The sequence below is a fragment of the Emydura macquarii genome, unplaced genomic scaffold (genome assembly GCF_026122565.2).
Source record: "Emydura macquarii macquarii isolate MOO-44397 ecotype Brisbane River unplaced genomic scaffold, CSIRO-AGI_Emac_v2 contig_3220, whole genome shotgun sequence".
Taxonomy (NCBI): Eukaryota; Metazoa; Chordata; order Testudines; family Chelidae; genus Emydura; species Emydura macquarii.
This window is the reverse complement of record NW_027133357.1, coordinates 4,585,994-4,598,354: the sequence shown is the minus strand read 5'-3', so window position 1 is coordinate 4,598,354 and position 12,361 is coordinate 4,585,994. Positions and strand designations below refer to the sequence as shown.

General features: G+C 45.5%; 1 protein-coding gene across 1 annotated transcript; it reads left to right on the top strand.

The window, feature by feature from the left end:
• Positions 1-462: 462 nt before the first annotated feature.
• Positions 463-8,203, top strand: BNIP5 (BCL2 interacting protein 5). The gene is made up of 6 exons (XM_067531532.1): positions 463-517; positions 2,133-2,872; positions 3,991-4,125; positions 5,360-5,424; positions 6,316-6,579; positions 7,691-8,203. The coding sequence occupies exons 2-6, from the start codon at positions 2,143-2,145 to the stop codon at positions 7,733-7,735; spliced, it is 1,239 nt and encodes a 412-aa protein (XP_067387633.1). The 5' UTR covers positions 463-517; positions 2,133-2,142; the 3' UTR covers positions 7,736-8,203.
• Positions 8,204-12,361: the final 4,158 nt, after the last annotated feature.

The window sequence follows — 12,361 nt, the reverse complement described above, 5'->3', positions numbered from 1 at the left end:
TTCCTTTTTGTAAATGAATCAGATTTTGCCAAAGAATAAACCTGACTTGCATTAACCACGTCTTCTCCTAATGGAAAAAACCTGGCAAGGCCTCAAATATTGGCTCACCGCTCCACCCAAAAGGGGCAACAAAACAAACATCATGATCAGCAGTGCCTCTAGGTTTCAAAGTGCACGTATTCCCTTTCGGCTGCATTGATTGGAGTTTCTGAGGCGGTTGTTGCTTTCGTGGTTGCTTGGAATAAGGAAGTGTTTTCTCTCAGTGAAACTTACAAGCCCCAGGATGCCAAATATGGACTTCCCTATCTACAGCTGATGTGCACCTGCGGGAAGGAGGTGTTATCAACCTTTCTGCTACCTGAGTGGTTGTTAAAAATAAATGTCTTGCTCAGTGTTCAGCCAGTCCTAGTATAAATAGAACTGCACTGGTTCCTGGTGATCCTATAAACATTAGTGCTTCGTGGGTAAGGCATCTGTCTTGAAACAGTCCAAGAAAGGCAGGATTGCTAACGGAAAGGTAAATAAAATGCAATCAAACTAAAGATGATTTGTCTTCAATGTATAAGAATCAATAGAAACAAAATGAACTTGCTTTGTTAAACTTGTGGGTGAGATAAGCCGTCCTGGGATTTTTTGATGCTTTCAGAGTTGCCTGTAAAGTGTACAGCATGTCTCCCTGCTCTAGAGAAAGTTCTAATGTTCTGATGGATGGGGGTGGTCATACAACCAGTGGGTCTAGCTCTGATCTAAAACTTGCACTGGTGCAGTGCCACTGGTGTCAGTGGGGGCCACTCTCGGTTTGTACCTGTGAGAGCAGAATCATGCTTTTATTGTAGCTGCAGCTTTTCTGTGCTGTCTGCAGTGATTGTGATTTTGGTTTCTGCATACCATGCCTTTAATTTTGAGTGAGGAAAGTATACTTCGGGGCCTGATTCGCCTTTCATTCACCGTGAAATTGACCTTGTAGGCAAGGTAGAAAGCCAGTACAAAGCACTTTAAGTCCCAGTTGAGCTCTCAAAATAGGGTTTAAACAGTGCAAAGGCTTTGTGCTGAATGTCGGCTCAGGGCTGAATTTGCAGTGGTGTAAATCAGCAGTAACTCCACTAAAGGCAATGCAGTTGCTCGGCTGTACAACTGGTGTCAGAGAAAAATCAGGAATTAAAAAAAAAATGTTTAGTTGCAGTGTTTCATGTTGAAGGTACAAGAAACGGGGAATAAGTTTACGGATCAGTTGATCTGAGTAACAATCATCAGCTAATCATTATAAGGTAAGAGAAAGCAATCACACAGGCTGTATTATTCCCACTGCCCCCACCCTCCCCTGGGGAAAGTAGGGATTCAACCTCAATGGTTCTCTCTCTGCCCATGGTCTCTCTGCCGAACCTGCCAGCTGTGGTGGTCATGAGTTTTGCTGTGTAGACATCCGTCCACTAGGAATTGGGCTGAGACCATCAACTCCAGCGAACAGGTGTGAGACATTTTGCTCAAGTCACAGACTGACAGGAGTGAAAGCAGCCTGACTTGTCTGGTAAATGGCTTGTTTATTGTCTGGTTTGAAGGAGTGACCAGTATTTCAACGTCAGGTGTCTCATTAATCACTGGGGGCTAGAAATCATGCAATTCGCTGTTAGAAAACAGATTACGAGCATGGAGCATTTCATTTTAGCTTTGATGGTTTCTGAACTATTAGGCCTTACATCACATTATTTGGATTATACACTTGCAAATCCACTGTGTCCTGCATAGCATCTTGGCTTGTGATCCAGCCAGTCTGCCTGGTGGGAGCTGCTCTTGGGATAGAAACATACGGGCTTGAACTGAAAAGCGAAAAGCTTCTGGGGCTCATCCCCTGACCCTGGTCAATATTTCTTTCTGAGTCTCTATGATCTGAATCCTGGTTTGCGTGCCAAAGCTGCACAAGAAACATGTATATGACCTAGATAAGAATTTGTTTGAGTAATAACAATAAAGACTGTTGATCATTGACCAAAGATGGGAACGCTGTCAGAAGGCCAAGCTTCAGCTGATGGCCTTCAATGGAACCATGCTGATTTACACCAGGCGAGAATCTGTTCCACTGAGTCTAATCCAGCTGTGTGGCTTCCTGAAAACATTCTTTTTCTTTCTTGTAGAGTCTACGCCATGGAAACCCAAAGGAGACCATGGGAAACAGAGAGCCTGCACAGGGGAAAGATCCTATCTCTCAACAGGACAGAGGCGAAGAAGGTGTTGGAAATTTATGTCAAGCGCACATTGAGCAACTGCGATGATTCTCGTGCTGCAAAGAGGAGGATGGAGGAGGCTAAAGGAGCACAGGTGAAGAAAGTGACTAAGCTCCGAAGATCAGTAAGTGACTTCTGCAGGTACTCGAGTTCCAAGACAATCATGAGGAAGAGCCAAGCAGACAGAGTCAAGGCAGCAAGGCTGGACGATGCTCTCAGCGAGAAGAGCAAACCATTGGCTTGTGGGAATACTACAGAAGATGAGCAGAAGCCAAAGGCGAAGGGCTTGAAGAGTTTGTCCCAGGGGAAGAATCAATCCTCATGGATCAAGACTCTCCTAAATTCTCTCTCCAGGAAAAACACTGCTGACTGTAAAGAACACTCCCATAAAAAGACAAAGGAAAAAGATGCCAACCTGCAGTGGGCTCCTAGCTGTACAGAAACAGAAGCAGACACAAGAACTAAAGCAGATTTCAGTTCATCATCACGGCCTGGGAAAACCATTAAAAAGAGATCCAGCCTTAGGAGAGTTTTCTCCCTTAAGAAAAATGCCACTGAGCAGGAAAATAGAGCAGGGATGGAAGCAGGAACTAAAGGAAAGAGGCCCAGCTTTCTTCCACTGCAGAACATTCATAGACCATCTTCACCAGGTGGGAGCATATAACATTTATAGCTAAATAGCTCCGTATTCCCTGATGGGACTATGGGCAGAATTTTAAAGTGGGATTATGTTCAGAAATGTGATTGTAATTGTGACAGATACTGGGTCCCTGTAGGGGAGATTTTCAGAGGCACAATAGATGCCAAAGACCTCGTCTACACTAGAAAGAGGTTGCTTTTATAGGTATACCAGTATAGCTATATCAGTGAAACCTGCAGGTGTAGAAGCAATTTATACTGGCAAAAGAGTTTTTTTGCTGGTATAATTGCATCTACACAAAGGCTTTTTGCTGGTATAAAGTCCTAAAGAATCACACCCCAAATGCACATTATTATACAAGCAAAAATTTCTAGAGAAGACCTGGCCTTACTGGCTTAAAATGTTCTGTGACTTTCCATGGCAGTGAGGTGCTTCGCTGACAATTATGCCTTTGAAGATCTCCCTCTGGGTGTCAGCGGAGACATCTCTCCTTCAGGCCTCCCTACACGGGAAAGTTGCACCGCTTTGACTATCCTGGTATAGTTAAAATGGCAAAACTCCCCTACTGCGTACGTAGCTATACCAGCATAAAAGTGCTTATACTGGTATAACTTATTCTGATTTGGGATGTGCAAAAACTATACCGGTAGAAGGTACCTCTATACTGATATAACTGGGTCTGCAATAGGGCATTTACTGGAATAATTTTATCAGTTAAAAATTAACCCCTCAACTGACATAGTTATACCAGTGTATAACTTTTATGTGTAGACCAACCCATAGTTTATGGACACCTTTTAAGAATCATTGCTTCCTGGTTGCTCACCCTGGTACAGAGTTGGCCTGCAGCTTTTTATGAAGTGGCTGGTAAATTTTCAGCATGAGTTTGTGAGGCTCAAGGATGGCGTTTGCAGCACCACTTTGTAGCAGTAGCCAGGGTTGAGAAGCACTGTGTGATTGCTACATGGATGCTGGCCACAGTTTCACACTCATTCCTGAGTCAGGGCCAGTGGGAGCATGATGCAAATGGCAGCTGGAATTTTGCTACTGGAAAGTGGCACGTCTGACAATTCCCTTTTGGTCAACAAGGTAATACCGATTAAAAGCCTCTTCCTCTTGTCTTTGCAGGCAGGAAAGAGCATGAGCTTTACTATACACAGGTCTCTGAAGAGATACAGCTGATAATCCAGGGCAATGAATCCAAGGGAAACAGAAAACACAGTTACGAAGACCCACTGAGACCCGCCGGCACTCCTGAATCTGGTCAGTATCATCTTGTTCCACGACACTTATGATCATGGGCCACTCTTGATCTGTGCATTAAAAAAAACAACAAACCCTCAGCGGAGTGAGATTCGTCCCCATGCAGAGAGCCAGCCCAAAGCCCGTGTACCACATAAACCCTGTGTTGAGGGCTGAGTGGCACAAGCTGTAGTGTGATGCCCCTAGTTGGGCTGTCAGCAGCAGGGCTCTATCCTGGAACCCCTGAGGTCTAAAACCATGAGCCATCAATGCCTGAGCTGAAAGGCCTACCTCTGCTAGCCACCGCTGTCAAGTTCTCTATGTGGCCCAGCCAGCCCTAGAGGAGGACAGAGCAACCCTCTGAATGGCTGTGGGTTACGTTACTGTAGCCTAGGCCACTGCCCAGGACTGAATTTCACCTTGGTAGAAGTTGCCCATGCAGATTGAGCAGGGCATGTGGCCCTGGTAAGCAAGGTGGCTGGCTCTGAGCAAGGAAGGGGCTACTGTTGGCTGATCAGTGTTGCCAACATGCAATTTTATTACTCCTCATGACATTTGCAGCATTTTAAAGCCTGTTTATGGGTGCATGGGACTGAATATTGGCTGTTGGGTTACCAAGGACTAACGAAGAGCTGACAATCTAAGCATTAGACAAGAGACCGATGGAGACCCAGGCAGATGGACCGGGGAGTACGAAACAATCAGACAGTGTTATTCAGCATGATCAGAATCGGTTACTGCCCATGAGCTAGTAGACCAGGTCCTTTGTGGGGAACCTATAAAAGACTCAGTGGTGCTGGAACTTGGGGTGCTGGGAGTGCAGATGCATTCCCTAACTTGACGTGGTTTCCATCATATACAGGTTTTAGTTTTGATCAATGGCTCTTAGCACCCCGACTGTAAAAACTGTTCCAGCACTGCTGGAAAGAGGGTGGCATTACAAACAGAGGGGGACCCAGAGCCACATTGTGGTAGTAGCATGGGTTACACCCACAACTGGGCAACAAGGGCAAAATTCCCAGTCCCACCACGGGCTCCATGCCAGGGGCTGACTTTGCAGAGCTCATACTGGGACCAGGATTGTAGCTGCTCAGAATATAAGGGTGATTTTCTGTTGCACTTGGCACGTAAATTGCTTTTCTGAAAATAATGCCTGCATTGAAAATATGGTCCTCAGCTGCTAGAGCAGAAGGACTTGAGTTTTCAGAAGAGACCGTATTAAATTCTGTAAGTAATTCTCTTTATCTGTCTGCAGAGGAAGCCATCATAAGAAAAATAGTGGCCCTGCTCAAGAGTACTGGGGATCACTTGGACGAGAAGGTAAGGGCAGGACTTTATCTGGGGGACTATAGATGTTTTGGGTCAAATTCTCTGCTGGTATAAACGGCTGCAGCATCATCGTCTTCAGTGGAGCAGTGCCGGAGAATCTGGCCACTTTCTGTAACTTTGTACAATTCCAGTTTGATGTGGGTAAAATTTAGGAAACCACATCCATACTTTCTACATTATCCTGAATAGATATGATCCTGCCTGTCTGTCTTTGAATGCTCCTGTCAGCATGTTACAAAAATTGCCCCATACAAAAATTGAGTCTCACATAAAGTTATCCATTAAGGACTGTGTTCTGACGCCACTCTTATTCTTCTAAGCTACTTCTGAACCTCAGCTCCATCCCCAGCCCTTTTGCAATATCTGAGTGACCTACTGTACATGCCACTCAAGGTCACCGAAAGCCTGGCTAACTTAGAATATGGCTTTTCATCAAGAGGGATCGCCACATCTTATCATCAGGGGCTGATTCATAGACACTGCAGACAGCGGAGACCCTTATTGACTTCAGTGAGCTTTAGATCAGGCCTTAGTTGAGGTTGGAGGGATGAAGCAATGGATAAGTCCTCAGGGAATCTGATGGACTGACAGTGGAATTCACTTCTGCGAAGGGGGCCAGCACAAAGGCTATGCACCACTTAGGGCTTAAAAATGGGACCTAAGCAGTGCATTGACCTGGCACTGGTTTTCAGTGCAGGTTGTATTTCAGGCTAGGAGACAGAGATTTTTGTCTAGGAATTGATAGGAATTGGATCAAATAGGTAGGAAGCCAGTATGATTTTGGGAGTGGGTCAGCTTGTGAGGTTGGTGGTGACATGCAGATCAGGGGAAATACGTATTACATTCATGAATGTGTGTGCTACTGTTTTCCGTGTAAAACAGATAAAGGAAGACACAAGTCTCATCACGTTCTTCAAAGATATCTCCTATAGCTCCTTCAAGCACTTAGCTGATGTCTATGTCAATAAAGAAGCGACAGCCCAAGAGCCTGAGCTGAATCCCGAGGAGCTACAGTTTGCATTCGCTGTGCACTTAACTGCCAAGGTGGCAGGCATCTGTAACCATGCGGTGAATAGGATCATGGGCTTTGGAAACCAGTATCTCCTGGACACTTTTCAACAGTTTTCCTACAGCAAGAATGTCAGGGTAAGAGGGAGAGGAAGAAATGAGTGTGTGATACGACCCAGGACAGCATGCTGGGGCAGATCCGCATGTGGTGTAAACCAGTGAAACTCCAAAGACATCAATGTAGTTATGCCAGATTACACCATCTGAGGGTCTGGGTCCCACCATTGTTATTTGTATTACTGTCACACTTAGCGACCCCAGCTGAGATCAGGGCCACATCATGCCAGGTGCTGTACTGTCACTTAGTGAGAGACAAATCTTTGCCCTGAAGAACTCACGATTTGAATAGGCAAGCGAGACAAAGGAATGGATTATTAGTTCCATTTTACATATGGGGATACTGAGGCACAGAGATGAAATGACTTGCCTTAGGTCACACAGGAAGTTCATAGCAGAGATCAGAATTGAACTCATCTCCTGAGTTCCTGGTTAGTTCCTGGTCCAAAGCAACAGAAAAGGTTAATGCATCATTGGTCTGGATGGGTTTGATGCACCAAATCCCTGGAGGGTGTGGTTCCACTGGGAGGATTCTGGGAGTTCATGCAGGGGGCGTGGCCTCTCGGTGGACTTTGCTACATGGGAGCTGCCTTCACTCCAGCACACGAGGCGTGTGAGCTGACGTGGGGCTGGCGAACCTGCGACTCCATTAGTTCCTCAGTCATTTCCACCTGAGGAGCTGGACTGCATCAGTCTTGGAGAACTGACCCTGCAGGAGCTGCCACGAAGCATCTCTGCAGCTGCTGCTGTGTGGTGGATTCCTTTCTTCTCTGGCCTCTGCAGATCTGCCAGTGCCCTGTCTTGTCTCTCTAGCTGTGCACTGGAGGCCACACTGCATGGTAGGAATTGCCAGGCTGGATTAGGCAATCCAGTTTAGTTCCTGTCTCCAGCATAGTCCTGTACCAATGGCTCTAGAGGACAGGAACCCTGCAGGAGGAAACAATGGGATAATCCTGCCCCTAGGGAAATTTTCTTCCTAACCCCCAATAGTTAGAGATTGGTTTATGCCAATGGGATTGTCATCATTTCCCATATGCTTTTCATAACACACCAAAGTGTGCGCTTGCCAGTGTCACACACCCTTCCCGTTTGTGGAACAGATCCTTACCTGTGGTTTATTCTATCTCAACAGGACGGTGAAAAATTCAACACGAGCAGTTGTGAAAGCCCAGACTGAAAACTGCCATCCAAGAGACCTCTTTCTGACCTGCTGTCGGTAGCTACGGCAGCTTCTGCTTCAGCCCCACCTCTGTGAAGGAGAAAGCCTTTCTGGTCTGGGAAGGAACAGCTGACAGTGACTCCTGCATTTCATAGAATTTCGTGGAGCATGGATTAAAAACCATAGAAGAAAATGCCTGCATCTGACGAAGTGGGTTTCTGCCCACGAAAGCTTATGCCCAAATAAATCTGTTAGTCTTTAAGGTACCACAGAATTCTCGTTGTTTTTCATAGAAGAAAATGTGTAACATGGGAGTAAACGTGGAAAACATAAAAGAGAGCAAGTTAGGGATAACTAGTCAGTATCTAATACTAATCCTACCTACATTTTAATAATTCATCAAAGTCCTCTATTGACCAAATCTTTGCATATATGAATTATTTTAACCCTAGGTTATAAAAATATATTTACTTCTCCTATCATTCAAGCCCTAGTAAGAAAATTACTTAAATACATGCTTAATTTTAAGCACATGTGCTTAAGTGCCCTTCATGAATAGGATGCTTTAATAAATTGGGCTTCAATCCTGCTGGTATGTCTTTTATTTATCATAATGAATTATATTAAAATTCTGGAAGGAGTATTAAACCTCATGTTTCAGGGCTTAATCTGATCGCCAAGTGTTAGAGATTGGGATGAAACCAATGAGGAGGTCAGATTATCCTCCATCGGCTACTCTTGGAGTTCTTACATCTTCCTCTAAAGCATCTGGTGGTGCACACGGTCAGGGACGGGATATTGAACTAGAAGGACCGCAGCTCTGATCTTCTAGGGCAATGCCTATGTTCCTACGTTGCTAGTTTGTAATGCAAATCATGTAACAGCGCACTGCCCAGAAAGACATTGGATGTGATGATGCTGAACTGTTGCTTCCAAGAATAGCATGTGCTACTTTCAAACACAGAAGTGAAGGGCATCACATTTCTGCGGCATGAAGGAAGCTTTGGTGATGCTCCTCAGAATGAAGGATGTTCGAGAATCCCATTGCCCCAGCGGAGGAATGTGATGTAACCATTCTGTAATGGGTGCTGGAAATAGTTTGGCCCTGTCTACACTAGCAATCAAACCATTCTCAACACTGGCTGAGAGTCCAAAAGAGGACCTGTTTCAACTATGAGCCATTTTCCTTGTGTAGACAGCAAGACCATAAACTCTGCTAAACCACAGTTTCTAATAACATTTTGAAGTGGGTTATGGCTTGGGTGCACATGAACTGACAAGCGGATTGCCACTGGAGTCACTACATTATGTGCTGAACAATCAGACGGGTTTTCTGCCAAATGATTTGCAGATCTACAGTTTCTCCTACTACATTAATCAAGACAGAGAGGAATAAACATTCCCAAGTGATGTTATGAATATCTTGGAGAGCATGTACTTGGGTGTATCCCTCTCACTGACACCAGGTGAAATGTGGAGGATGGGGAGTAATTCATACATTTTATGTTAAGGGATGATCTTTCCCATGCCTGGGGCGATTTCCCCCACTGCCAAATGTTGTTTTACTCCAGTGTATCAGAATAAAAACATAAATATTATTACTAACAATAAAAAATATAAAAAGTCACCTAAAATAAATAAATAAATAAATATTATATTATATATAAAAAAAATAAAAAACCACCACCCAGACAAAAAAGCATGCTTCAGCGCCACCTGATTTTGCAGGAAATGCTGTCCAGCTAATCACCTGGCAGGGCTTCTAAAGCAAGCCGCTCTATGTACAACCTTTAAAATAAACACACAACTCTTTTAATCTAATAAATATGGATATGTCATAGTTAATTTTTAACTTTGTATTAAATTAACTATCTAAAAAAATCCTTGCACAGTAAACCTTATTAATCTGCAAATCGGGCGTACCGTGTCTCATAAGTAACTTACACTAATCATAGCAAGTGCTCTGCAACAGATCTGGGGCAGAATGTAAGTGAATATTATAGTACAGGCCGAGTAAAGTGTATCTCAATATGCCTAATGTGGGCTCTGTCCCAGTTCTTTTATATTAGATTAAAAAGCAGAATAACAAGCGTAATATTTTGGGAGGTAAACACTGGTATCTGTTTTATCCCATGATCACAGCTGCCTCTGCTCCTAGCAGAAGGATGTAGACGCACAAATTTCAGCACAATGATCTCAGTGATTCATTCCTAAGTAGAAGATGGTTGACCTGACACCAAAGACCAGAGAAAGGTGGTGCACACATGGGCTAGGTAATGGATATATTGTCTTTGGAAGGAATGGGCTAGAATTGCATTGGTCTTGGAAGATGGATTTCCTAGCATGCAGGATAATGGCAATGGAATGTGGTGTGGTATTGCCTAGGCACCAGGGGGATTTGAAGAGAAAACACACATGCTCGTGCACACACACGCTTTATTCTACTGGCTGAGAAAGCCAATGATTAAAGGAAAATTCCTGCCTCCAAAGACCTGTTTATCAACCCAGGCTGAATTTTTGACTCATTAGAATGAAGGTTTGAGGTCGTAAGGTGCTTTCATGAAAACGTGCCAAGCCAATCTCATCAGGCTGCCAGGGTCTGGCTACACTGCAACAAAAGGCCTGGGACACGGCTGTGGCTGGCCCAGGCCAGCTAACACAGGCACGCAGGGCTCGGGCTGATGGGCTAAAAATGGCAGTGCAGACGTTCGGGCTGGAGCCCAGGCACTGAAACTCCATGAGGAGGGTTGGTCTCGCAGCCCAGGCTCCAGTCTGAGCCCAAACATCTATGCTGTTATTTTTAGGCCTGCAGCCTGAGCCCCAATCAGTTGACCCAGGTTCTGCGGTGCAGTGGCGTGGAGTTTTTTTTTTGCCGTGTTGATATACCATGTTCTTCATACCAACAATCTCCCTTTCACAAATTTTTTTTTTTTAAGGCCAGTAGGGACCGTTGGTTCATCCAAGGCTGACCTTCTGTATAACACAGGCCAGAGAATTCCATCCACTTACCCTGCATTAACTAAAACATAGCCCCTGCAACAGGGACCTTCCAAACCTACTCCAGTCAGGGGTCCTTACTGAATTCTCTGATGATCTCCATTGGCACAGAGCCAGGACCTGCGACCTTAATCCAGAGACCTATTCTCCTGCTTAGAGGCTCTTGTTCCTACTATCTCATACGATGGGCAAGGTTGGTTTTATGCCGCGAAAAAGGCAAGGCAGCAGACAGAAGAACCATGAAGAATTCTTGTGTTGCATATTGACTGATGTTCTGCTTGCCCACTGTTTAACATGCCAAGGGCAAAGCAATGTGTTCAGCTGGTAGGACGCGCCTCGTGTGTACACAGATGTCAAAACAAGGGAGAAAGCAGTCATTCAGTGATATTTCCTTCCTTTCCTCCCCCATTTCCCAGAATTATTTATAGCTCCAGATCTCATGCACTTCCTGGTGGTGAAGTCTCAGCTTCTCTCAGCGGGTTGGATCCAGTGCCCACTGAAATCAGTGGTTACCCCTGGTTACCCTATACCAGCTCCCCATACCATTTGTATCCGAGGAGTGTGGAAGAGCAGCCTCCATAAGATTGCCCCGTTCCCCCGCATGCATGGGGACAGGAGTTGGCATGAAGAGGTGGGTGATGTGATGGGGTCCTGAGGGACATGTGCTGGACAAGGCTGGCGCGGGGTGTGTCCCACCACTCCATGGAGCCGGGGGAACTGCATGGCAGATGGGGATTGTCTGAGTCATTTTGTGTTACCCCACATGCGGGGATTTTGGCAGGGCCATCACTGAGCGCTTGGTCCTCTTTCAGGCAAAACTCCCACTGATCCTAATGCGAGCTTTGACTAAATAAAGACTAAATGCCAGATCTCGATATCTTGAGCCACCTGCCGTGGTACCTACTCTGCACGTGGCCCCAGCAGCCTTTCCCCTACGACTGGACTGAGCAGAGATTTGACCAGAAACTAACACGCACCCTTATTTTTTTTAAAACAGCATCCACTGGGCTCATGGGATCCGTGATCATTTCTGGTTTCCCTAGTCATTCCTGATTGACAGAGCACTGGACTGGGACGTAGGAGCCCTGGATTGCCACCACTGGTCAGTTGGGTGACCTCAGGCACAACTCTGTGCCTCAGTTTCCCACTCTGTAAAATGGGGATTATGATACCAACCCTCCTTTGTACAGCGCTTTGCGATGCCCTGCTGAAAAGCACCATATCAGAGCTAGGTATTGTTATTTTATTCTGGTAACTGATCCAGGTTGATAAGGGTGAAACCGAGACCCATCACAACTGGTTAAAAACCACAATGACTGCAGTGTTATTTGCATAGCCCCAGCCCTGCGTGTGGCATTTGACTGAGCAAACAACCTAGGCTGGACAGGCAGTGCGGGAACAGGCACGTGTATCACCCGGGTGAAGAGGCTGCGTGCTTTGCTTTGCATGGTGCACTGTTGGGTTTTGTTCTCCCAGCATTCAGGACTTTCCCCAACAGGCAAATGAACGTTTGCATAACAAAATCTCTCTCCCATTCCTATCCCAACACAACCGCTGAGCTCACTGTTCTGGCTCTGTCCCAGCTTATAGTCCATTCCCTCCCTCCCGCCCACCCAAGGAGTTTCACATGGGGGAAAACAGGGGGCG